This window comes from Nycticebus coucang, chromosome 2 (genome assembly GCF_027406575.1).
Source record: "Nycticebus coucang isolate mNycCou1 chromosome 2, mNycCou1.pri, whole genome shotgun sequence".
Classification (NCBI taxonomy): Eukaryota; Metazoa; Chordata; class Mammalia; order Primates; family Lorisidae; genus Nycticebus; species Nycticebus coucang.
Window position 1 is genome coordinate 1,317,428 of NC_069781.1, and position 23,410 is coordinate 1,340,837.

Consider the following 23,410-nt stretch of genomic DNA (forward strand, 5'->3'; position numbering starts at 1 on the left):
AACAGAGCCTTGGTCTAGATTGTCCCAAGAATCTCCGCCCATTGTGATGGGGTCCAGGGTTCTTAATGCCCAGGTAACCCTGGAATTGCAGGCCTTCTCTGGACCACTGTCTGCAGCCAGTTTCTGGACACTTGTTCTAATTGAAATGAGTTTTGTAGTGCCTGCTTGTGGCTCAGGGGCTGCGTGGGGCTGATGCAGATCTTTCTTTGGGGAGGTGGTGTGTGATGGCTTGGCACAGCAATCCCCCCCAAACTGCATCCCTGTGCCTTCCTAGCCTCTCCCATGCCCCCTGGCTGCCTTGCACAGAACAGCTGGAGTGTACCTCCTACAACTGTCACTGCCATGTAGAGGCTCTGTTCCCCCCTTCTCCAAGTTCAAACTTCATGCCCTGGGTGACCTGGCTCATAAGACCCCCAGGCCTCATCCCTCACAGCCTCATCTCTTCCCACTTCTTTTCCTAACCTTTGCTGTGCTGCCAGGAGCCCCTCCTGCTCTGCCCCCTCTTCCCTCTGGGAGCTCCTGGGTCTTGATTCAGGTGCCACTTATTCCAGAGGGGTCAATTCCCTATGTGACCCTCCACCCCCTGTGCCCTTCTGTTAGAGTGGTGTGCCTGGAGCATCCAACAGCCTGGGACTCCATGCGTACACACGAGTTGGGTTGCTTTTCCCACAACCTTGCCTGTATTAGTTTGCTAGGACTATGGTAACAAAGTACCACAGACTTGGGGGCTTAAACAACAGAAATTTATTTTCCCACAGTTCTGGAGTCTAGAAGTCAGAGATGAAAGTGTGGGTAGGGCTACCCCTTCCTTGGTCTGCAGATGGCAGTCTTCTCCCTCCTCCTCATGTGGTCACCCCTCTGTGCATGTCTGGGTCCTAATCGCCATCTCTTTTTTTCTTTTTTTTGTAGAGACAGAGTTTCACTTTATGGCCCTGGGTAGAGTGCCGTGGCATCACACAGCTCACAGCAACCTCCAACTCCTGGGCTTAAGCAATTCTCTTGCCTCAGCCTCCCGAGCAGCTGGGATTACAGGTGCCCGCCACAACGCCCAGCTATTTTTTGGTTGCAGTTCAGCTGGGGCCGGGTTTGAACCTGCCACCCTCGGTATATGGGGCCGGCGCCTTACCGACTGAGCCACAGGTGTCGCCCCTCTTTTTTTTTTTTTTTTTTGATACAGAGTTTCACTCTCTTGCCTTAGGTAGAGTGCCATAGTGTCATAGCTCTCAGCAACCTCAAACTCTTGGGCTCAAGTGATCTTCTTACTCTGGCCTCCTAAGTAACTGAGAGTGCAGGTGCATGTCACGATGCCCAGCTAGCTTTTCTATTTTTAGTAGAGACATGGTCTAACATTTGTTCAGGCTGGTCTTGCATTCCTGAGCTCAAGCAATCCACATGCCTTGGCCTCCCAGAGTGCTGGGATCACAGCTGTAGCCGCTGCGCTGGCCCTTAAACTCCTTTTTTTGGGAGACAGTCTCATTATGTCACCCTCAGTAGAGTGCTGTAGCATCACAGCTCACAGCAACCTCCGATTCTTGAGCTTAAGCAATTCTCCTGCCTCACTCTTCCAAGTAGTACCTCACCACAGGTACCCGCCGCAACGCCCAGCCATTCTTTTTTTTTTTGCAGTTGTCATTGTTGTTTAGCAGGCCCAGGCTGGGCTCGAACCCACTATCCTCGGTGTATGTGGCCAGCGCCCTACTCACTGAGCTATGGGTGCCAAGCCCAAATTCCACTTCTTAGTACGACACCAGTCATATTGGATTAGGGCCCATCCTCATGAACTCACTTTACCTTCATTACACCACAAAGAGCCTATCTCCAAGCACAGTGACATGCTGAGATCCTGGGGGTTAGGACTTAAACATAGGAATGGGGGGGCACACAATTCAGCCTGAAACAATGGCCCTCACCCATGTGCTGCTATGGGGCCTATCTTTCTCTGTGACCTCTCACAGATCCTTTACCTTTATGGTCACTTTCAGTTTTTAGAAGGCCAATCCAGTGTAAAACTCCAAGTTCACCTCTATCCTCCCTCCAAGGGGCTGAAAGGACCTGGCAAGGGGTGGTCCACTCACTTCTTCCTGGTTCTAGGGGGGCCCAGCTTGGTGTCCTGCTGAGGCAGAGGTTCTCCATTATTCCTCAGATATGGGAGCCCAAGTCTCAGTGTGGGGCAGCTGCCTTCCTGGGTGTCCAGGCACTAGGTGTGCCACATGACCTGTTCTGACAGTGTGAGAGCAGAAGTGGCAGGTGAGATGCCCTCCTCCCCCTCTCTCTGTGGGATAAAGACGCAATGGCTGGGGCTGGTGCAGCTGCCTGGGACCAGAGGGCAAGGGAGGGGACCTGAGAACCAGGCCATCGAGGCACTTACTGGGACTACTACAAGAACAAAAAATAAAGCTCTAGGTTGCTCAAACCCCTGTTATCTTGGGTTTTTTTGTCACTTTGCTTTCCTGCCAACTCTGAGGGCACACTCAGTACTCAGCGAACATTCTTTGGAGTGATCAGTTAGGCCAACACTTGGGCTAAGCTGGGGCAGAGCAGGGTGGACCTGTCAGGTCACTGGGAGGCCAGGGTAACCATCAGACATGCCTAGGATTTGTATCCATCTGCCTCTTGTCGTGGCCAGGTGTGGGGGGACTTGCCCACTCGGGAGTGTTCCTCCATGAGGTTGGGCTGCAACCACTGGCTCTTTGTTCCAAGTGCTTGGCAGAAGCAGCTTTATCTGATTGGTGGGTGTGCAATTGAGTGGGCCTGGCCACAAACTCGGCAGCTGGTTCTGGCCTCTGCCTGCATCCCTCTTCCCTCCCCTCCCTTCCTTCCTCACCTATAGCCAGAGGCCTTGGTGGTCTCACTAGGCCTATAGAGCCAGTAGGAATGTTCAGTCCTGGGGCACAGCATTAGGAGCTTGCCTTGTGAGTCCTTGGTGTGCAATCTGTCATCCTCACACACCAAGGTGACATTTCATCTCCCTTCTCAGTCCTTTGTTTTTCAGTTGTTTTAGAATTCAGGTGGGAGAAGGGACACATTGTTTATTTGTCCCCTGCCCCAGCATGAGCTGTCACGCTGGACTTGTGGGGGTGCAGGGCCAGAACTGGATGCCAGCGCAGCTGAGAGAGTATGTTTAAGTCCTACTGCCCAGATGTGCATGGGATCCTCTTTCTTGCTTCCCTGGAGGACAACTACCACCCCAGGGAGGGCCCTTCTGGTCTCCCTCTGGGGCAGGTCCCAGTCTGGGGCAGTAGTGGTCTGCACAGGTTTGTTGAGCCTGGCCATGCACATGTGCAGAGAATATAGCTGGGGCACCACAGGGCATGGGGAGGATCTGTGTAAGGTAGGGAGGGCCAGCCTAGGGTTGGAGGGCACTGTGTTCCAGGGCTGTGTTCCAGGATGATCCCTTGCCCAAATCCCCTGTGGGCAGCTGGAGCTCTCCTAGCTGCGTGGATCTGTAAGAGGCAAAGGGAGACAGCTAGAACCATGTCCATTTCTGCTTAGAGTCCCTGTGCCCATTTGATCAGGGCAAAGACTGAGTCCTGAAACAGAGACACCAGGTATTGGAGGCTACCCACACTCCTTCCCCCCCTCTCAGAGGCCCCTCACTCCTCCTAGTCTTCCTCCTGAGAATGGAGCCCTCCAAGGCCTGGGTACCGTGCCCACCACAGCCCCAGCCCCTCCACGGTGCACAGGCCAGGAGAGGGGCCCTTCCTAGCCTATGGCTGGGGCTCAAGTTTGTCTGACTAAAACTCTGGGCGCTGGACCCTTGGTGTCCACTTCCCACTACCCCTAGGCTCTCACCTGTGCCCATGTCTTTGGGGAGCTTCCCTGTCTCCAGGAAGAGCCAGAGGTTGCTGCATTTCTGTGACTCCATTCTTGTCACTCCGTAGCTGGCCATGGAGCCTGTGACTGAAGTTGAGGAAGTAGGGGGACAATGGGCAGGGGCCTCAGCCTGGTACTTCTCAGGGTGAGGGAAGCTGGGCAGGGTTCCTGGAAGATGTGGTGAGTAGGGCAGAGCTGCCGCCAAGAACTGGGGCTCCACCCCAAGGCTTGGATGGGAGACCCACAGCTGCCCCATCCCCAGTGGAAACTCACTTCAGCTGACAAGCCCAGGTACCAATCCTGGAGTACCCACCCACAGCTACCAGTAGGCTCCACTGAAAAGGGTATGGAAACTTCCGCTGAATGAACATCTGCAGGCCGAAGGTCACACAGCTGCCTGCCAAGAACCAAGGTACCCACCAATCAGCCAGTACCCAGGGCTAGCCAGAGGATGACCTGGGGCGTGGTCTGAGTGGCACCTGTTAGGCCCCCAGCACCCAAGGGCATGTGACTTGGCACCACCTGCTGGGAAGTCAGGGTGAAACAGCAGGGTGCATTCTCTCCACGCGCCGGGACACCTAGAGCCAGCCTACCTGTGACGAAGGTGAAAATGCCCTTCATGAAGGCGTTCGACTGGCACGCGGCATATTCCCGGAGTCCCTGAGATGGGGCAGGGGAGGAAGGCTCAGTTCCACTTCCCTCTTCCTTCATTGTCCCTCCTGTCCCTCCTTTGGGCACACCCTGGCTGTAGGGTAGAGACTGTGGGGCCTTGGACACCTCTCGCCACCCCTGTGCCCACCGAGGGCCTGGGGCACCATAGCAAGTGGGTTCCCTCTCCCTCTGTCACTCTTCTCTTCCCAGACCCTGCCCCGTCAGGTCAGCTTCTGAGGTCAGGGGTCCACGTCCCAGCCTGGCCTTCTCACTGGGTGCTTGGCGGCCACGGTGTCGTTCACTCGGGACAGGCCCAGGGTCACCATGGCTAGCACGGCTCAGCTATCGGTTGCGCGAATCTGGAGGCAGAGAGGGGCAGGGCCTCAGGCGGGAACAGGCTGGGGTCCGGGCTTGGAGGGGGACGTGCGCAGCCTCAGGCAGAAAAGGCGGGGCCTGGAGGGCGGGCCTGCGCAGGAGCGGGGAGAAGGGTGAAGTCTGCGTCAGGGGCGGGGCCTGGAGGTCGGGCCTGCGCAGAGACGGGGGAGAGAGGCGGGGCGGGGCCTGGGGCGGGGCCTCGGGTCTGTGACCTGTGGCGCAGACTAGGTTGCGCGGAGGTGGGCTCGGGAAGGTTGGGGGCTGTCCGCACTCGCAGAGTGTGATAATATTATTTGTTGGAATAGGGATTTACTTAAGAACTACTCGAAAGCGACCAGCAGTAGTGATGTCAGAATTATCATTTAGCAAAGTAATTCCACAAATGCCATTAGGCCCACTCTTGGTGCCAGTTTTCGGCCAGGAGCTGGGATTCCAGAGCCTCTGCCCTCATAAGGTCACTAGCTGCACACAGGTGAACGACGTGAGGTGGGGATCAGAAGGAGTGGAGAGGGCGGCGCCTGTGGCTCAGTCGGTAAGGCGTCGGCCCCATATACCGAGGGTGGCGGGTTCAAACCCGGCCCCGGCCAAACTGCAACCAAAATATAGCTGGGCGTTGTTGCGGGCGCCTGTAGTCCCAGCTGCTCTGGAGGCTGAGGCAAGAGAATCGCTTAAGCCCAGGAGTCGGAGGTTGCTGTGAGCTGTGTGAGGCCACGGCACTCTACCGAGGGCCATAAAGTGAGACTCTGTCTCTACAAAAAAAAAAAGGAGTGGAGAGCCCATGCAGAGGGGCTGGGGTTGGTGGGCACCTGGGGGCTCTCAGAGGGGAGGCTGGGCAGAGAACGTAGTGTGAACCAGGGTGGGGAGAAAGGTGGGAGTGAGAGAAGCCTTAGAGACTTCTGGAGGCCGGAGGGGTGGCCTTGGCTGGGAGCAAGGGCACAGATTTGGGGGTGGTGTTTGACATCCCTTGCCAGTGAAGTAAGCAGAGAAGTCGCAGAAGATGAGAGTGAGAAGCAGGGCATTGAGGAGAGAAAAGTGGAAAATTAGTTTTGGGAGAAATGCAGGTTTGTCTGGTTTTTCTACGAGCCCCCCTCCCCCGGCTGCCAGATACCTGTCCCTAAATTAAAAGTCAGAGCAGGTAATGCAGCTGGGTGACTTTCTCCTGCAATGCTCACCTGCAGGGGGAGCTCAGAGACATGGGTGGTCAGGGGCTGCTGACCATGGGTGGCCAGGGGCTGCTAGGTAGGTGTGCCCAAGGGAGAGAGCAGAGACAAAGCAAAAAGGTTAGAGTTAGGTTAGTCTGATGGGAGAGGCCCTGCCTCATGGGGTGAATTGTTGGTGTAGGAAGGGTAGAGAAGTGATTAGGGGGACAGGTGGTGAGGGGGCCTGAGTGGAGCCCTAATGCTATCACTTTTGAGCTGGACACAGTGTAGAGGTGACCCTCTCTGACTGCAAGAGTGGTGTTTGAGGCAGTGGAGGAATGGCCCTTGGGGCTATGGAGGTGGAGTGCCCTGGAAGCTGGAGTTTGGACAGGGTGATCAGTGTGGATGTTGAAATTGCCAAGGCAGCAGTTGGGGGGAGGAGGTTTTGTGAGGTGGGGGTTAAGTCTCAGCAGGGATAGGTAGTGCCAAAGCAAGAGGGTTAGGGTTAGGTTAGTCTGGTAGTGGCCTCCTCAGAAGCTGAGGACTTAGCAGGAGGATGGGACAGGGTTTCAGAAGCTGCTGTGCAGGAGCTAGCCTGGGTGGGACGGGGTGGGGGAAACAGAAAGCCACCTGGGGAAGGCTGAGGCCTTGAGGGGCTCGGTGAAAGGGTAAAGGGAGGCTTGGGCACAGAGCTGGAGATCCAGAACACAAGACTGAGGCTCAGACAACAGTGCCCAAGGCTGAAAGTCTGGGGTTAAGGTGTTGTCATGGCTGGCTTCTCCTGAGGAGTCCCTCCTTAGCTTGCAGACAGCATCTTCTCCCGGTGTCCTCACATGGTCTTCCCTCTGTGGCCATCTGCTCTGTCTGGCCAAACCTGAGGCTGGAGTCACCCACAAAGTGTCAGCAGAGCAATGTCTATAAGAGAATGCTCAAACCCTCCTGAGATGGGGCTGACTGGGATCCCAGAGAGGGAAGTGCTAGATGCCAGGCTGTCAAGATGGGGTGGTCAAGGCCTACAGGGTGGTCACCAGGCTGGGGCTGCGTCCTCCCACCCCTGCTGTCCACCACGCTGCAACCAGAAGCCAGGGGAACTGTGCCCACCAGCAGGAAAGCCCAATACCCACTCTCCTTAAGGGAGACACTACAGTGACCTGTCTGTTGCTGCAGAGCACACCTTAAAGGGTGGTCTGGGAGTGGGTGACAGTGAAGAGATGGCCGCACCCAAGCGGGGTTCACATGGTGCACATGTTTCATGCCCTCTGTGGCCACTGGTTCTGTGTGGCCAGGATATGATGGTAACCAGCCACTGCCCATAGCTTTTACCCTGCTTCCAATTGTGGATCCCCAGGAGCCCCAAATGCACTACCTGGCCAGCCAGCAGGCTCTGCTCCTCCCTTCCAGGGGGTCTCTGTTTCCACAGGTGTCATTTCTCTTTATGGTTTTCATTTTTTTTATTATTGCAAAGAAATTGTTAATACTCTTGTAGAAAATTCATAAATATCTTTGTTTTACTTTTCTGATTTTCCTACAAAGACTTGGTCCATGGCAAATTAAATGTGCTTTTCCACCAGCATTGTTACAATTTCATTTTTATTTAAAAAAAATTTTTTTTTGATTAGTTTTGAAGACGAGGACGGCGGGAACTCTCAGCTCTGGCTAGCATGAACCAGTGGAGAGAAGGTTAGGGGAAGGAAGCCCCAAGGACCGGCCGAACTGTGACCACAGTGGCGGGCGGAATGACTTTTTAGAAAACCTAGTGGACCAAAGGGGGCCGTGTCCTTGGGAGCGCACCCGAGACGGGGAGCAAGGACATTTAGGTCCTTACTACCACTGTCAAGACAGCTTCATGGGAAGGCTCTTGGGGAGCTGAGGAGATGGAGCGGGCGAATACTTTACGTCAAGAGGGAGAATCCAAAGGAGGTGTCTTAGCTCACTTGGAAAGACTAGAGGCTGAAGTGAACAGATCCTGTAAAGGTAAACGGTCTGAAGAGCTGCAGAGTGCGCAGGCAGTGGAAAGGCTTCTACGAGATGAGCTGAGGGCTGAACTGAAGCAACCACAAGCCAGAGTTAAAGCATCTATTGCCAATGTAGAACCTGACCAAAAAGTGGAGATCAGTGAGGAAGAAGATTTGGAAAGAAAGCAGGAAAATATGAAAGCCATTTTGCAGGCATATCGTTTTACAGGACTCAGTGGTAAACTGACCAGCCAAGGACTCTGCATCTGTATCAGTACTGCTTTTGAGGGGAACCTATTGGATTCCTATTTTGTGGACCTTGTCATACAGAAGCCTCTCCAGATACATCACCATTCGGTTCCAGTCTTCATTCCACTAGAAGAAATAGCTGCAAAATACTTACAGACTGACATTCAGCGCTTCCTGTTCAGTCTCTGGGAGTATTTAAATGCTTACTCTGGGTGGAAGTACCAAGTAGATCAACTTCAGAGTGACTTTGCAGTTTCTCTGAATGGGCCGCTGCAGAGAAACTCCCTGTGCAACTTGCTGTCATTTACTTACAAAGTGGATCCAAGGGATCAGTCTTTCCAATTTTATGCAAGATTGCTGTATAAGGACCTCACAATGAGTCTTCCCACTGATGTCACTGTTACATATCAAGGAATGGAAGCATTATCCACTTCCCGGGAAGAACAGCGTGCATCCCATGAAATTCTGTTCTGTACAAAACCCCTACATCAAGTGTTTGCTTCATTTGCACAAAAAGGAGAAAAGCTGGATGTGAGCCTGGTCTCCTAGAATATTTTTTTCACTGGAACATGTCAGAAGTGAGTGAACTGGTATAATAGATAGTCCCAGGCAAGGTCCTGGGAACTGAAGACTTTGACTGCCTCAGACTTCTTGCCTGGGGATCACCCTTGTAATGAGAACAGATACCTACTTCATCAGGATAAGGAACAAATTTGAGTACAGACATTGGCATTTTGGGACAATTCCAAGATTGCCTGGTCACTTGTTATAGTGCCTAAATTATCTATTCTTTTGAGGTATTGATTTGATCATACGTCTTGGTTGAAAATTAGAATGGTTTGTGGGTTGATAGAAGACATTTTAGGAAGGAGGGAAATGTATCATTCACTCAGTATTTCTAGCTTTTATGGAAGCTTTAAGTAATTCTGCCTCATTTTCATGAGACATTTGAAAAGTTCTTAGAACACTCCAGGTTCATGATAATGAAGTAGAACTTACAGTTAAGAAGGGAAGAATGTTTAATCTTTGGTTTGGAGCAATGTATTCTAGGCCACTGCTTTATAAGTAGTATGGTATGACAAAGCAATATGGATAAAGTAATGCAGTGTCTGTGATACTGTTTCCTAAAACATTTTAGTAAATGTTTTACTAAATACACTGAATGTATTAAGTGCCCTATAACAAGCATGGTTGGAAATCCACCCATTAACTTGGTTGTTGCAAAGGGAAACAGGCCTTCCCCTGTCCATATCTTTCATTCCCCTAGGCGGTTTAGTGAACCGTTTTCTCCCGGTAACCACTGGCCTCTGGTCTGCTGGCACTTCTTGTTCCTTGGCTTATGGGTCAGTTCACAGATGTAAAAACTTGTGTGTTTGGCCAACTTCTCCCATTTCAATTCCTGTCCCTCCTTTGCCTGGTCACAGGTGTGATTGCTACCACTGCCCAAGGTCCAGAGCGGCATTCAGGCTTCCTTTTGAAATGGTCACTTCCTAGACCTTATGGTGGGAAAGTAACCTCCATGTGTGCAAGGGACAGTAAAGCTGGCTTGTGCCACCCTTTAGATGGTAGCAGCTTAAGAATAAAAGTGATGTCTCACTTGAAGCCCTTGCCTTCCAGGCATGTGGTGACCAGTGGCCGGAGTTAGCAAAGCACTTTGCCCTTCTTAGATAAGTGATGTCAACAGAATTTTCACAGTGATCACACTCAGGATGAATAAGGCTTTTAATAAAACAAAAAAAAAAAAATTTTTTTTTTGTAGAGGCAGAGTCTCACTTTATCACCCTTAGTAGAGTGCTATGGCGTCTCAGCTCACAGCAACCTCCAACTCCAGGGCTTAGGCAATTCTCTTGCCTCAACTTCCCGAGTAGCTGGGACTACAGGCACCTGCCACACTACCTGGCTGTTTTTTTTTCTTGTTGTTGTGGTTTGGCCGGGGCCGGGTTTGAACCCGCCACCCTCAGTATATGGGGCTGGCACCCTACCCACTGAGTCACAGGTGCCATCCTACAATTTCATTTTTTATGTGGAAACCTTTGATGATGCGTCTGGGATTTATTTTGAGGTAAGGAATATGGTAATGATTTCCATGTGTCTTAGTCTGGTTGGGTTGCTATAGTGAAATGCCACAGATGGGGTGTCTTATAAGCAGCACTTGTTTATTTTCATAGTTCTAGAGGCTAGGTGCTGTGTGTCAGGGTGCCGACAGGTTTAGTGTTTGGTGAGGGTTGCTTCCCACCCTGTCCTCACACAGGGGAAAGGGGTAGGCAGCTCTGGGGTCCCCTTCATAAGGGCACAAACACCATGCTGGAGGCTTTACCCTCATGACCTCAGTACCTCGTAATACCATCACCTCGGGGGTGAAGATTTCAACATGCGAATTTTCAGGAAACATAAACCACCAGTCCACTGTAGCATATGTATATCATTTCTACATGGTCCCTAATTGTGACAGCCTTATTTACTGGGTGATGATCTCCCTTTCCTTCACAAATTAGAAATATCTTCATTATATGCTGAATTCCTGTGTAATTTGTGATTTCCATTTTTGAAGGTTCTTCCATTATTCTATGTATATAATAACACCATGGTCTCACTAGTCATCATTTTATAACAGGTTATAATGTCTTGTAGAACTGGTCACAGCAGCCTTTAGATTTAATTCCAGATTTACTTTTTCATATAAAATCTGAACCCCTTTCCTAGTTAAAATTATAGGTAATGATTTAGGGAGAAGTGGTGCCTTCATGATGTTGAGTTTTTTTTTTTTTTTTTGAGGATTATCACTAAAATAAAATGTTGAGGAGTGCTCAGCCCAGACACCACTGGAGGAACAGTGAGGTGGCACTCACATTAGAAGCATGTCAGATGAGGCTTCCCCAGCACAGTGTAAGAGAGAACAGTGACCTTCAGGTGGTGGACAGGGCCAGCCCAAGATGACCTCAAAAGGAGGCAGTTCAGGGGAGTAAGTATACTGTCACTCATCTCCTGCTAGGGTTTCTTGTGGCTGAGCCCTACCAGGGCAGGGGTGAGGGGGTCCCTGGCCTTGTTTCTCAGCAGGATGGAGGGAGGTCCTTTTTGCTTCCCTGAGGAAGCTCTCAGGGACAGGGTGCAGTGGCAGGGATCTGACATTTGACTGCCTGCTGGGCCGCAGGGCAGGGGTGCAGGGCCTGGCCTGGGAGAGATGATGGATGGCAGCCCTGCTAACCAAAGCCAGTGGGGATGTCTCAGAAGCACATTGGCGCTTACAGGATTGGCAGGAGGCTGGAGGGCCAAGTGGGCCAGCAAGGGGGCAGCTGTCAGGTTGATAAGCAGGAACATGGGGAGGGGTGTTTGGGAGGAGTCGAGGTGGGAGGGGTTGGGCTCTCAAGGGTCAGATCTGCAGGGAAGGGCTCACAGGGACCTGGATTGGTGAAGGCAGCCCCATCCACCACAGACAGAGAAGCCTTCAAGTCTGCTGGGTGCTGGTGGGGGGAGCCCAGGAAGCCAGGTAGATCCCACCTCTCCAGTCAATGCAGGCTGAGTGTCCAGTGCCCTGAGGTGGCACAAAGTGCAGGGCCTGGTTCCAGCTTCCACCAGTCTGCACTGGTCAGGCCCCACCTCTACCTGAGGCTGTCTTTCAGCCTCTGCTTCAGATGGTCTGAGGTGGGAGCTCACCCCTCCACAAAGCTGGGTAGGGCCTGCCTTCCCAAGCTCCCTTCCTCATGCTGGGCTATCTGGGAGTGCCAAGAGGGAGGAGGCATCCTCTCTCTAGCCTCTCCAACACGTAGTGGGTCCCTCTTTCTCCTCCCTGAGTGAAGAGTCTCCCTCCATGGAGAGTCTGTGTTGAGTGAGTGCAGTGTGTGTGTGGGGGGAGGACAAACAAGACCAGGGTGGGGTCTAAGTCTTGAAGAGCCCACTTCTCTGACTTTTCCACATCCCAGCCAGGCCAGCCTTGGCAGAGAGGTACCACGAGGTGGAGTAGTACCATCAGGTTTGCAGAGGGACCCGGGGAGGAGCTCCTCGAGTTCCTGCTGTCTGGTGGGTGTACCAGCAGCTGTAGTGGAGGCTGGGCAGGAAGAGTGCCCGCCCAGGCTGAGTGAGGTCCACCTGCTTCTCTGTCCTCAAGGGAACGGAGGGGGAAACAAAGTCAGCCTCTGTCCCGCAATGTGGTCTGTGTAGTGTCTGCAATTGACATTGGGTCTTTCTGAGTCTGAGAAAGAGATCCGCTCAGCTTGGGAGCCAGAATGTCCCTACAGGTGAGGCGTGTGGGGGGACAGGTCGGGTCACACCTGGGTCACAACACCTGAAGTGCACAAGGTGTGGACCCAGACAGCACACAGCAGTAGCCTCTCTAGCTCAGCCAATCAGCTTGAGTCTTGGACATAGCGGCTCTCAGCTATCCAGTAATTGGATAGCACAGGCATCTCTCTCTCTCTTTTTTTGAGACAGAGTCTCACTATGTCGCCCCTCAGCTGTGATGCTGTGGCATCACAGCTCACAGCAACCTCAACCTCTTGGGCTTAAGTGGTTCTCTTGCCTCAGCCTCCCAAGTAGCTGGGACTACAGGCGCCCACCACAACGCCCAGCTATTTTTTTTTTTTTTTTTTGCAGTTTTTGGCCAGAGCTGTGTTTGAACCCGCCACCTCTGGCATACGGGGCTGGCGCCCTACTCCTTTGAGCCACAGGCGCTGCCCCCCAGCTATTTTTTTTGTTGCAGTTGTCTTTGTTAATTTTAGCTGGCCCTGGCTGGGATCGAACCCACCAGTTTCGGTGTATGTGGCTGATGCCCTACCCACTGAGCACAGGCGCAGCCAACACAGGCATCACTTCTCTGCCAATCAGCCCATAGTGTGGGTGCAGCTTACCTGGGAGGCTTTCAAGTCTGGGCGCGGAGGGAGGAACTGGGGGCCGTGGGCCAGGTGCCCCGAGGGGTGCCGGGGGAACCAGGAGCTCAGAGATTACGGTCGCCCTCTGGGAGAACTCCAGGGCGCAGAGTGTGTGGGCGCACCCGGGAGCACAGGAGTTCTGGGGAGAGAGGAGCTGGGGGAACCCAAGGGCACAGGGGATACCAGGGAGCCAAGGGTTAACAGGGGCACAGGGGGTATTAGGAGGTGCAGGGGCTACCCAAGTGTGCAAGAAGTACCTTGGGGATCAGAGGGCACCCCGTGTTGCAGGGGCACCTCTTTTCCCCCAGATTGACTTTGCCATTCATTCGCAGAGCGCCTCAGTTTATGTCCTCTGAAGGGTGGGATGGCCGCTGGCGACAGATTTTATTTCTAACAGTTTGAATGAGATTTATTCATGGACCACCCAGTTACAGTTCAGTGGTTTTGCAACCATCGCCACTGTCAACTCTAGGAATTTCCGTGGTCCATTAACAATCAGCTCCCGCGCCCCTAGACCCGGTGACCGCCGATCTGCTCAGGCTCTGTATTGGTCTGTTCCTGACGTTTTGTGAAAAAGGCATCATAAGACATGGGCCTGGCTTCTTTTGGTGAGCATAAGGTTCAAGGTTCACCCACGGTGTAGGTTCACCCTCTGCAGCGAGCTCCTCACGGCATGGCAGGCCACAATCTGCTTTCCTCCTACGTAGCCGGGGCTGGGCGCAGCCCTGCTGGGAGTGGACACGATCAGGAGTGGCCCGCGTGCGCTGCCTAGCCCTTTTCTGCCGCCATGTGGCCATGGCGGGAACTGCACCAATCAGCTACTCCAGCCGGTCCAGGGCCCAGTTCCAGGTCTGACCCCTGCCCTACGGATACCTGTCCACCTGGCCCGCACGCACGTCCTGAGCGCTGCCATCTGAGCGTCCTGAGTGTGCAGCGGGGTGTGCACATGCCAGCTGGGACGAGCAGGACCCTGGGATGGGGGGCGGGGCTCTGCCTGAGGCCGACTTTCGCAGCCCCCAGGGACTAGGCTGGCTGCAAATGCTGTGGCGACCTGCAGGCCAACCCCATCTCGCTCACTCACTGACGCAGGCTCACTGAGCACCTTCTGCGTGCCGGCCCTGCGGAAGCTCTGAGGACGCCGAAGTCAACACGCCGAGCATGCTGTTCTTGGGCAGTTTTCAGTGTGCGTAGGGGGTGGAGGGCATGCCCAGAGTCAGGAGAGGCTTCCGCATTGCTGGTGCCGGCAAGGAGACAGCTCGGTGTACGCAGCAGGGAGAGGGGGAAAGGTCTGGGAAGCCTGCGTGGAGGAGGCAGCTTCAGGCCGAGGGAGGGTGAAGAGAAGCCTGGAGAGCGGGAAGTGCAGGTTGGGAGGCCAGGGCCAGGGGCTGGTGAGGGGAGGACACCGTGGGGTTGGCCGGTGACTCGGGAAGATTTGAGCAGGACGCATTTAGGTTATGCTTCCCTGGGTCCAGGGGAATATGGAGGCCAGACAGAAAGTGATGGTCTTGCATGAGTTCTAGTCCAGCCAGCAGGTGCAGGCTTTCCCTGGTGGGGAGGCCTCCTTGACCCTCTCTTCAGGACTAGGGGTCAGATAGCACATGCTGAGTGATCCTGGGCCAACCTGTCCCTCTGTGCAGAAGCTTTCCTCTCTGTCCAGTAGTCTGGCCATTCTAAGTCGTGGCTTTTGCCCAACTCCTCCCATACCCAGCCCTGCAGCTCTGGACCTGTAATGTGGTCCTAGGCTTGGCCTGGAGCTCAGCTCCCTGAGCTCACTCGAGTCATCAACTGTTACCCTGGGGATGCAGCTCATAGCCTATGGGCCAGTGTTCACTCAGGCCTCACTGCTCCTAAATCCATGTGACAGCACCTGTGGGGGGAAGATTTTTCTTTCTTTTCTTTTTCTTTTTTTTTTTTGAGACAGAGTCTCACTATGTCACTCTAGGTAGAGTGCCGAGGTGTCACAGCTCACAGCAACCTCAGAGTCTTGGACTTAAGTGATTCTCTTGCCTCAGCCTCCCCAATAGCTGGGACTGTAGGTGCCCGCCACAACACCTGGCTATTTTTTGGTTGCAGTTGTCATTGTGGTTTAGCAGGCCTGGGCTGGGCTCGAACCTGCTAGCCTTGGTGTATATGGCTAGAGCCCTGCTCACTTAGCTACGAGTGCCAAGCCAGGAATATTTTTTATATGCAATTATATATATATAGAGAGAGAAAGAGAGAGAGCACCATATATATGCTTTGAAAAATTAAGGTATAATTTACATGCAGTAGAATTCACCCTTTTAGGTGTTGTTAACTGACAAAAAAAATGAAGTTTATAATTTGGAAAAGGAGATCTTTATTTCTCATAAAGGTTTTTGACCCATAGTAGCCATTTCAACAGGTGAGAAACAGGGCTTCTGGTCACAAGCCAGGAACAGGATTTTATAGCTGAATATACATATTTAACAAGCTATAGGTGGAAGTCATGGATATTTATGAAGGAGAAAAATGCCTCTGTGCATTGGGCTTTCTGTTCTTGGATGGGTCCATGTGAAAAATGGCCATTCTTGGCTGGGCATGGCTCACGCCTGTAATCCCAGCACTCAGGAAGCCAACGCTAAAAAAAAAAAAAGAAAAACTAGTTGGAGATTGTGTGGGTTCCTGTAGTCCCAGCAACTATAGAGGCTGAGGCAAAAGGATTGATTGGGCTCAGGAGTTTGAGGTTGCTGTGAGCTGTGACACCACAGCACTCTACCCAGGACAACAGGGTGAAACTGTCTCAAAAAAAGAAAAAAAAGAAGAAAAGAAAAAAAAGGCCATCTCTGTGTCACAAAGAAGAAACAAGGACTTGCAAACCTTCTTTGCTCATGTTCCATGACTATAAATACCACTTTATGTTTGGTGGTGTTTTACCAGGAAAGAATGCTGGTCTGGCCCTTAGGAAATAAAGCCTGCTGGCATTATTAGTGAGGGAGGGGTTAAATGATACGTGTTCGACCTCCCATCCTATCATGGCTGGGAACTCAGTTCTAAGGTTCATCTGGGGTCCCCTTGACTGAGAGGGGTCTGTTCATTCAGCAGGGGGGTTAGGAGTTTAGTTTTAGTTAATGGTGTACTGTCATGTAAGTTTAGACAGAGGCAAATCGCCACAACATAGGACAGCTGCATCACCCTGGCAACTGAGCCCCCAGCCCCTGGTAACCGCGGAGCAGGTTTCTGTCCCTGGGGTCTTGCCTATTCTTGAATGTCACATAAAAGGAGTTACAGATTAGGACTTCTCAGACTGGCTCCTTTCAGGCAGCCCTGTGGTCTGAACCTTGGCCGTGCTGCACGGTCAGTGACTTGCTCCTTTCTGCTCCCAAGTGATGTTCCAGGGCATGACGGCTGCAGTTTGCTTGTCCACTCCCACCCCACCCCCTGCCCCGCCCCACCCCAGGAAGGGCATTTGGTTGTTTCCGGTTTTCAGTGATGATGAGTGACGCCTCCAGTGCTGTCTTGTTCAGCTTTGGTGTATACCCTGGGACCGCCACTGCTGAGCTGTATAGTGAGTGTATATCTCACTCTATGAGAAGCTGCAGTGTGCTGTCCAGAGAGCTGCACCAGCTCACTCATTCTGCTCCGTCCTGAGAGCTCCAGCTGCTCCTCACCCATGCTAGCCCTTGGTGTCTGCAGTGTTTGTTTTTACAATTGCAGACATTCTCATAGGCGTAGTAGCTTGTCTGAAACAGTCTCAACTCACACCTCCCTCGTGACTACTGATGCTGGGAGCTTTGTGTTTATTTTCCATACAGATGTCTTCTTTGGTGAAATGTTTTTTCAAATCTTTTAGCTTTTTTTTTTTTGTTATTGAGTCTTGAGGATTTTTCAAACCTTTTGAGCTTCATTTCATCGGATGACTCTGGGTGACCTTGGCCTGGCTGAGGGCTGGTACTTCCTGAAGCTGGGTAGGGGCAGCCAGCAGATGCTCTCCATTCCTTCCCCTCACTCCCCGCTGGGTGCTCAAAGTCTTTCTCTGACCCAGGTCCTCCTTCCACTTTGGAGGACTGGTGGTGCTGTCCTCCCTGGGAGGTGTGCCCTGAGCCCACGTGCTGCACCCTGTCCGGTATCCCTGGGTGCTCTGTGTGGTCACCTGGAGAGACCTTCCCAGGCTCCAGCCTCCACTAGCCCATGGCGCCTCCCGGCGTCACTCCCTCCTGTACACTTAACCTGATAAGGCAGCTTTCAATATCATAATCCTCCCTAAGTGCCAGCCCAGCCCCACCTTGTCCCGATGTGCTTGCTAGAGGCTTGGCCGGTGGCTGTGTTGGGGGCAGTCTTGAATGAGGGCTGCCCAACCCTCTCTCACACCTGTACCAACACAGGCTCTGCTTCTGGACCAGGTCCAGAGCCTCGGCCACTACTGTGTTGGGGATGAGAGGTGACTAGATCCTGGGTGAGGGACCCCCTCGCCAGAGCAGCGACCCAAGTGCCCTGGCCTTGGCTAGGCCAGAGAGTGGACAGAGGTGTTTGGGATGTGGCAAGCCATGGCCCTGGATGGGTGGCTGGCCATGCCAGGCCCTATGACTGGCAATGTGCCTGGCAGGGCTGTGGGACAAATCCTTAGTCTGTGTGGGTCAGGTGAGAGCCTGGCTGTCTGGAGCCCTCCAGGAAATGACCTCTGGAGCTGGTGGAAACAGTGCAGTGATTGTGCCAAACAATGGACAAGGAGCTGGTGCTCCCAGGTTCTGGGCTGTGCAGTGGAGCCCAGGTGCTGGGCTGGGTTATAAAGCTGGGCTGGCTGGGGCTGTGGGACTCTGGGCACGAGGGGCTGGAGGGCAGCGTGGAGATGAAGTCAATCCTGCTGAGCCTGGTCCCAGCCTTGTTCTGGGTGTCCGCAGCCCAGGCTGAGGTCCTGTTGCAGCCTAACTTTGATGCCAGAAAGGTACCAGGGGCCTGTGTCCTGGGCTGCGGGGTGGGGCTGAGCCCTGGCTGGAAGCAGCAGAAGAGCAGGACATGATGATAGAAGCAGTTCCTTTCCTGGAGTGTGAATGCTGTGGGCCTGATCTCTGCTTAACCGTAAAATAACCCTGTGTGTGGTGCTGATTTTTAGGCCCTTGTTACAGTTGGGAGAACTCAGGCTCCCGGCAGAGCTGTGATGTTCTTACCCTAGACCGCTGCTCTGAGACCCTGGGCTCTGGCTCCAGACAGGGTCTGTCCTCTGGGCCCTCTGACTTGTCCCCCTGGATCCCTGGGTCAGAGAGCCCACTGCTGGCTGCCCTGGCCTGCCAGTCACTGAGCTGCCTGGCAGTTCTCAGGCCTCTGGTATGTGGTCTCCATGGTGTCCGACTGCAAAGTCTTCCTGGGCAAGAAGGACCACCTGCTGATGTCCACCAGGACCATCGAGGCCATTGCAGGGGGTGACCTTAGTGTCCACATGGAGTTCCCTGGGTGAGCTGCCTGGGCTGGCTGGGGCTGGGCTGGGCATGGGGGGGTCTCTGAGCACATGAGTGACATGGCCACATACCCCCAGGGCAGACAGTTGTAACCAGGTGGATGCCAAGTACCTGAAGGTGGGGTCTGAGGGCCACTTCAGAGTCCCAGGTAGGTCCTGCCCCACCTGCCTTTGGGGACCCTGTATTCCGCTTGTCTAGGGGTGACCATCGTCATCTGCAGTCCCCCCCGGCCCACCCCTCCCTCTGCACCCTGGGGCCTGGCTCACAGTCCCCCTGCAGTGGGGGCAAGTGTGGGGTCAGTGCCCGGGCTCTGTCCAGTTCAAGGTGGTCATCTCCTCTGCAGCCTTGGGCTACCTAGATGTGCGCGTGGTGGACACAGACTACAGCTCCTTCGCCTTGGTCTACATCTACAAGGAGCTAGAGGGGGCCCTCAGCACCATGGTGCAGCTCTACAGTGAGGCCTCTGTGCCCCCCACTCTGGCCCAGCCTCCCCTGACCCTGACCCCACTCCTGGCCCTTCCTCCACACCACCTTCTGTCCCCTTCCCACCTGCTAGACCCCTCGGGCCCCTCCCAGCGTTTGGGTAGCCCTCCATCCCGCCTGTTTTGGACACACCAATCCTCTCCTCTAACCCGACCTCCTTCTTTCCAAGGCTGGGCCAGGTAGGGGCTGGAGTTGAACCTCATAGTACTTTGGACTGGAAGGAAGCTGGCAAGGGGGTGGTCCCTAGGGCCAGACTCTGGCCTCCTGGGAGTGGTGACCCACACTGCCCTGCTTGGTTTTGCTGGCTGAGTCCTTGAACTAGGCTCTACTCTTAATTTCTGGGAGTCTCCAAGGTGAAGAGGGCACAGTGGGGCTGGGGGCTGGCCTTCAGATGTTTAGGGGGCTGGGGCCCAGTCTCCCGGGGCCCCGTGTGTGAATTGTGTGACACTGGTCAGGCAGGGCTCCTGTGCAGTGCACATAGAGGCCTTGCTGTTGGCCTCAGGGAAGGGGAGTGAGGCCAGAGACTCCTCCCTCTCCCTCTTTGCCCCTGTCATAGTCCCTGTGACCTGCTGGGTTCACAGTGACTCCTGCCCTGCCTCAGGCCGCAGCCCGGATGCGAGTCCCCAAGCAGTGAAGGCCTTGCAGGACTTCTACCCGACGGTGGGGCTCCCTGACGATATGATGGTCATGCTGCCCAAGTCAGGTACACTGGCCATGCCCCAGCCACCAAGCCCTACCACAGACAGGAGCCAGGGTGGGCAGCAGGGGTCTTCTCTTCTAGTGCTGGACTGGCCGACCCTTCAACTCCTCTAACCCACAGAGCCCAACACAGGCTAAGGGAGAGCTGTGGGTGGCACAGGCAGGGCAATTCAGGGCAGCCCTGGCCAGCTTGGCATCTCACTGACATCTTCCTTCCCACAGATGTGTGTTCCCCCAAGGACAAGGAGGCACCCTGACAGCTCCAGACACTCTGCTCAGCCCTCCCCAGGTGAGGCAGGGTGACCCGGCCCACCCCCCACTTCTCCAGGCCCTGCAGGGTTGTCTGCTCTCTCCTTCCCTGCAGCTCACTTTGCATGTGTGGCCCCCACCCCATCTGTGGGGGACTTCCAGGCCTCAGCTGAAACATCTCCTCTCCTGGGAAAGCCCTCCTAACTTCATGGGGCTGCCACAACAACGTACCACAAACTAGGTGGCTTAGAGCAATAGGAACGTGTCCCTTCTCAGTTCTGGGGGCCGGAAGTCTAAAGTACAGGTGCCCACTAGGCCGGTCTCCTCTGCCGCTCTCAGGGACAGTCAGCCTCAGGCCCCTCCAGCCTCTGGGTGTGACACAGTCCTGGCTTTTCTTTTTTCTTTCCTTTTTTTTTGCAGTTTTTGGCTGGGACTGGGTTTGAACCCACCACCTTCTGCATATGGGGCCTGCGAGTCCTGGCTTTTCTTGGCTTATAAAGGCATCACCCTGAATTCTGCCTCTGTTGTCACCTGGCCACCTTCCCTCTGTGTGCCTGAGTCCACATGTCTCTCATGATTTAGGGGTCATGCTAAATCCAAGAACATCCCATCTCCACATCCTTAACCAATGGTATCTGCAAAAACCTTATTTTCAAATAAGGTCCTATTTCGAGGTTCCAGGTGGATGTGAAGTTTAGGGGCTCTCTTTGATCCACTACACTCTGTCCCCAGAGCCCCGCACTCACCTCCCAGGGCACGGGTCCCACTTTGGAATTGCCCGAATCCTTGTTCTCTGCCCCAGGGCCCACGAGACCAGACCCACACAGGTCCTGGGGAGCACTTCCCTAAACCAGATACCATAAAAACATTGGGTGGCTCACCCAGGCCCATTGCCAAGAACTAGGGAACTCATGTTAAACTGTGAAGGTCGGGAGAGATGGCCCCAGGCTGTCCTTGGTGGTGGGCATTTCTTGGGTTTTGTAGCCTGCTTTTCCCATCCTGGCATCAATATGGCCTGTGTCTTTGTTCTTTTCTGAGAGTTTTGGATCAGTGCCCCATGTGCTTCTCTCTTGGCTGTTTGCTGCTGTGCTCGGGGACATTTGGGCTGTTGAGTTTCCCATCACACATGGGAAACATGGGTGGGAGGGTCAATGCCAAATCACCCTCTGAAGGCTCTACTAGCAGATCGTGCAAATCCCTTCTTTCTGCCTCTGCCCCTTCCCCACCATTTTCTCAGTGACCAGGCAGCTATGGATTTGATTTCGTTATCATTTAATGACCATTCTGGGTTTTTCTTGCCATACCCACTCTCTTCACCAACAGTAGAGCCTGGTATTCTTTGCCACCGAGCAAGCAAGGGGCCCCCTGAAGGCAGCCCAGAGCCTGGCAGGTGGGGAGGGGGGCAGCGGTGGATGGGTATGTCCAGCTCTCTCTGCCCTTGGAGAGCAGCAAGGGCATTTGCTGGTGTGGGGGTGAGTGGAGTAGCCATGCCTTTCCCACACAGGTGTGCCGGAGCTGGAGCTGCCAGCCTCGCCACCCCAGGAGTCATATCTACTGTCCTGCGGTCTACCGTGGCTGCCTCCTGCACCCACCTACTAGTCCTGCCCCCTAGACCCCCTTCCTTCTCCTTCTCAATAAACAGATTCTGCAGCCTGACTACTCCTTGCGTCTTCGGAGATTCCCTCAGGGAGGGTGCAGCGGCCCTGTCCTGACCCCAGCACTCTTGGAGAGACAGAGGCAGGGAAGTGGGTTGAAGGGAACGCCTGAAAAGAGCCTGCGCCCAAGTTCGATACATGTGGGGACTGCACCCAGAGGAAGAGCTGAGCACTCTGTACCGGCTCACACAGGCTCACTGCAAAGATGGGCCCTGCCCTGGGGCTCCACTGGGCACAGGTCCTGAGTGCAGGAGGCCAGGGAGTCCAACCTGTGTGGGTTTTGCCTCTCCCACTGGTGTGATATCAAGTGCTACTTTTAAACCACAGAGGTAGGTCACGGTCTGGCCAATGGACTCCGGGCCCCTGCCCTCTGGCTCAGAGAGCCCCCAACAGACACCTGGATGCACACAGCAACCGCATTGAGCTCTTCGTTTCCATGACCAAGAAACCGAGGCACAGCCCAGGTGTGGTGGCTCACACTTGAGCTCAGGAATTCCAGGGTATCCTGAGCAAGAGTGAAACCCCATCTCTACTAAAAATAGAAAAACTATCTGGGCATTATGGCAGGTACCTGTAGTCTTGGTTACTTGGGAGGCTGAGGGAGGAAGACCACTTGAACCTAGGAGTTTGAGGTTGCTGCGAGCTGTGATGATGCCAGGCATGCTACCTTGGGCAATAGAGTCTAAAAAAAAAAAAAAAAAAAAAAAAAGGATGCTGAGGCATAGGGAGTGAACTTACCAAAGTTACACAGACAGCAAGTGACTAGGCTGGGGCTCAAACAGGCTGTCAGGCTCCAGGCCCCGGACTGGAGTACAGGAAGGCCTTCCTCAGGACCCATCCCCACCTGCTAGGAAGCTCTGAGTGCACCTGGTATGCACTTCAAAATGTGGGCGTGTGCTAGAACAGGAAGGTGCCTGAGGTTCTGGTCTATTGCTCATGGGTGCTGCAGCCCACACAGGGCAGGAGCCGGAGGCAATTGTCCCTGTGGGTATCAGCCCTCACCCTGCCTGGGGTCTCCTAGAGATACTGGGGGCCTCCCCCTTCCCTGCTCACCTGGACAATCTGGGGGCGCCTTGGGCTCTGTTGCTTAGTTTCTCTCTCCTGCCCTTTGGGTGGTCCCTCTGGGAGTGCATGGTTATGGCTTGTCCCTATACTAGGCCATGGCCAAGCTGGATCCAAGCTGGCCCGCGGCCACCTGGGAAATGGATTTTGGTAACTGGGAACTACTGTTTAGCTGACCAGAACTGGAGACATTCCAGGTGGGCTTTTCTAGCCCCAGGGGCAGGATGGGTTGGGGATGCTGGCCCGGGAGGAGATGCCTCAGGCACCCTCAGATGCCCGATGGCCATGTGACACCTGCCCCTCAGTTCTGGAGCCCAGGATGACGGTGGCCCCCTGTGATGCCAGCACCAGAGCCTGTCACATTCCCCCTGCCACACTGCAGGAGGGCTTCCCCGACAGGGTACTCTGCCACCATGCTTGGCCTTTTTCTTCTTTATTTGAAGGGCATGGGGGGAGGGAGGTGGAAATGGAGATAGAAGGTAGATTTTCTTTATTTTTTAGCTCATTTCCAGAAAGGAGACTTTTTTTGTTTTTTGTTTCTTATTTTTATTTATTTATTTTTGAGCCAGAGTCATACTTGGTTGCCCTTGTTAGTAGAGTGCCATGATGTCATAGCTCATAGCAACCTCAAACTCTTGGGCTTAAGCAATCCTCTTGCCTCAGCCTCCCGAGTAGCTGGGACTACAGGCACGTGCCACAATGCCCAGCAAGTTTTAAAGATGGGGTCTCCCTCTTTCTCAGGCTGGTCTTGAACTCCTGAGCTCAAGCAATCCTCTTGCCTCAGCTCCCAGAGTGCTAGGA

The 23,410-nt window shown here is 53.9% G+C and overlaps 3 protein-coding genes across 7 annotated transcripts; 2 read left to right on the top strand and 1 right to left on the bottom strand.

Annotated features, from left to right (window-relative positions):
• Nucleotides 1-2,404: 2,404 nt before the first annotated feature.
• TMEM141 (transmembrane protein 141) lies at nt 2,405-4,922 on the bottom strand. 3 transcript variants are annotated; one of them, XM_053573795.1, is made up of 5 exons: nt 4,737-4,922; nt 4,407-4,473; nt 4,127-4,210; nt 3,793-3,900; nt 2,405-3,443 (listed from the first exon to the last, which is right to left on the bottom strand). In XM_053573795.1, exons 1-5 carry the CDS (start codon nt 4,788-4,790, stop codon nt 3,430-3,432), a joined length of 327 nt encoding a protein of 108 aa, XP_053429770.1. In that variant the 5' UTR covers nt 4,791-4,922; the 3' UTR covers nt 2,405-3,429. The 3 variants fall into 3 exon arrangements, 2 of the variants coding, with proteins under 2 accessions (XP_053429770.1, XP_053429760.1); XM_053573785.1 differs by having other exon boundaries at nt 4,087-4,210; XR_008376479.1 differs by having other exon boundaries at nt 3,403-3,443; nt 3,793-3,981; nt 4,087-4,210.
• Nucleotides 4,480-10,607, top strand: LOC128573533 (centromere protein O-like). Of its 3 annotated transcripts, none has more exons than XM_053573767.1 (2): nt 4,480-4,636; nt 7,598-10,607. In XM_053573767.1, exon 2 carries the CDS (start codon nt 7,853-7,855, stop codon nt 8,729-8,731), a length of 879 nt encoding a protein of 292 aa, XP_053429742.1. In that variant the 5' UTR covers nt 4,480-4,636; nt 7,598-7,852; the 3' UTR covers nt 8,732-10,607. The 3 variants fall into 3 exon arrangements, with proteins under 3 accessions (XP_053429742.1, XP_053429741.1, XP_053429748.1); XM_053573766.1 differs by lacking the exon at nt 4,480-4,636 and adding an exon at nt 5,070-5,371; XM_053573773.1 differs by lacking the exon at nt 4,480-4,636 and adding an exon at nt 5,070-5,311.
• A 2,950-nt stretch (nt 10,608-13,557) lies between these two features.
• Nucleotides 13,558-21,548, top strand: LCN15 (lipocalin 15). Its single transcript, XM_053579021.1, has 7 exons — nt 13,558-17,950; nt 18,317-18,456; nt 18,539-18,609; nt 18,805-18,915; nt 19,546-19,647; nt 19,866-19,932; nt 21,397-21,548. The coding sequence occupies exons 1-6, from the start codon at nt 17,726-17,728 to the stop codon at nt 19,898-19,900; spliced, it is 684 nt and encodes a 227-aa protein (XP_053434996.1). The 5' UTR covers nt 13,558-17,725; the 3' UTR covers nt 19,901-19,932; nt 21,397-21,548.
• The last annotated feature ends 1,862 nt before the right edge of the window (nt 21,549-23,410 follow it).

Coding starts and splice junctions, on each gene's coding strand:
- TMEM141 (XM_053573785.1), bottom strand. CDS start 4,790: ATGGTGACCCTGGGCCTGTCCCGAGTGAACGACACCGTGGCCGCCAAG. Junction 4,211..4,406: donor CATTTTCACCTTCGTCACAG/GTAGGCTGGCTC, acceptor GGTTCTTGGCAG/GCAGCTGTGTGACCTTCGGC. Junction 3,444..3,792: donor CCCCAAAGACATGGGCACAG/GTGAGAGCCTAG, acceptor TGCCTCTTACAG/ATCCACGCAGCTAGGAGAGC.
- LOC128573533 (XM_053573767.1), top strand. CDS start 7,853: ATGGAGCGGGCGAATACTTTACGTCAAGAGGGAGAATCCAAAGGAGGT.
- LCN15 (XM_053579021.1), top strand. CDS start 17,726: ATGGACAAGGAGCTGGTGCTCCCAGGTTCTGGGCTGTGCAGTGGAGCC. Junction 18,457..18,538: donor GTCCACATGGAGTTCCCTGG/GTGAGCTGCCTG, acceptor ACATACCCCCAG/GGCAGACAGTTGTAACCAGG. Junction 19,648..19,865: donor GGTCATGCTGCCCAAGTCAG/GTACACTGGCCA, acceptor TCCTTCCCACAG/ATGTGTGTTCCCCCAAGGAC.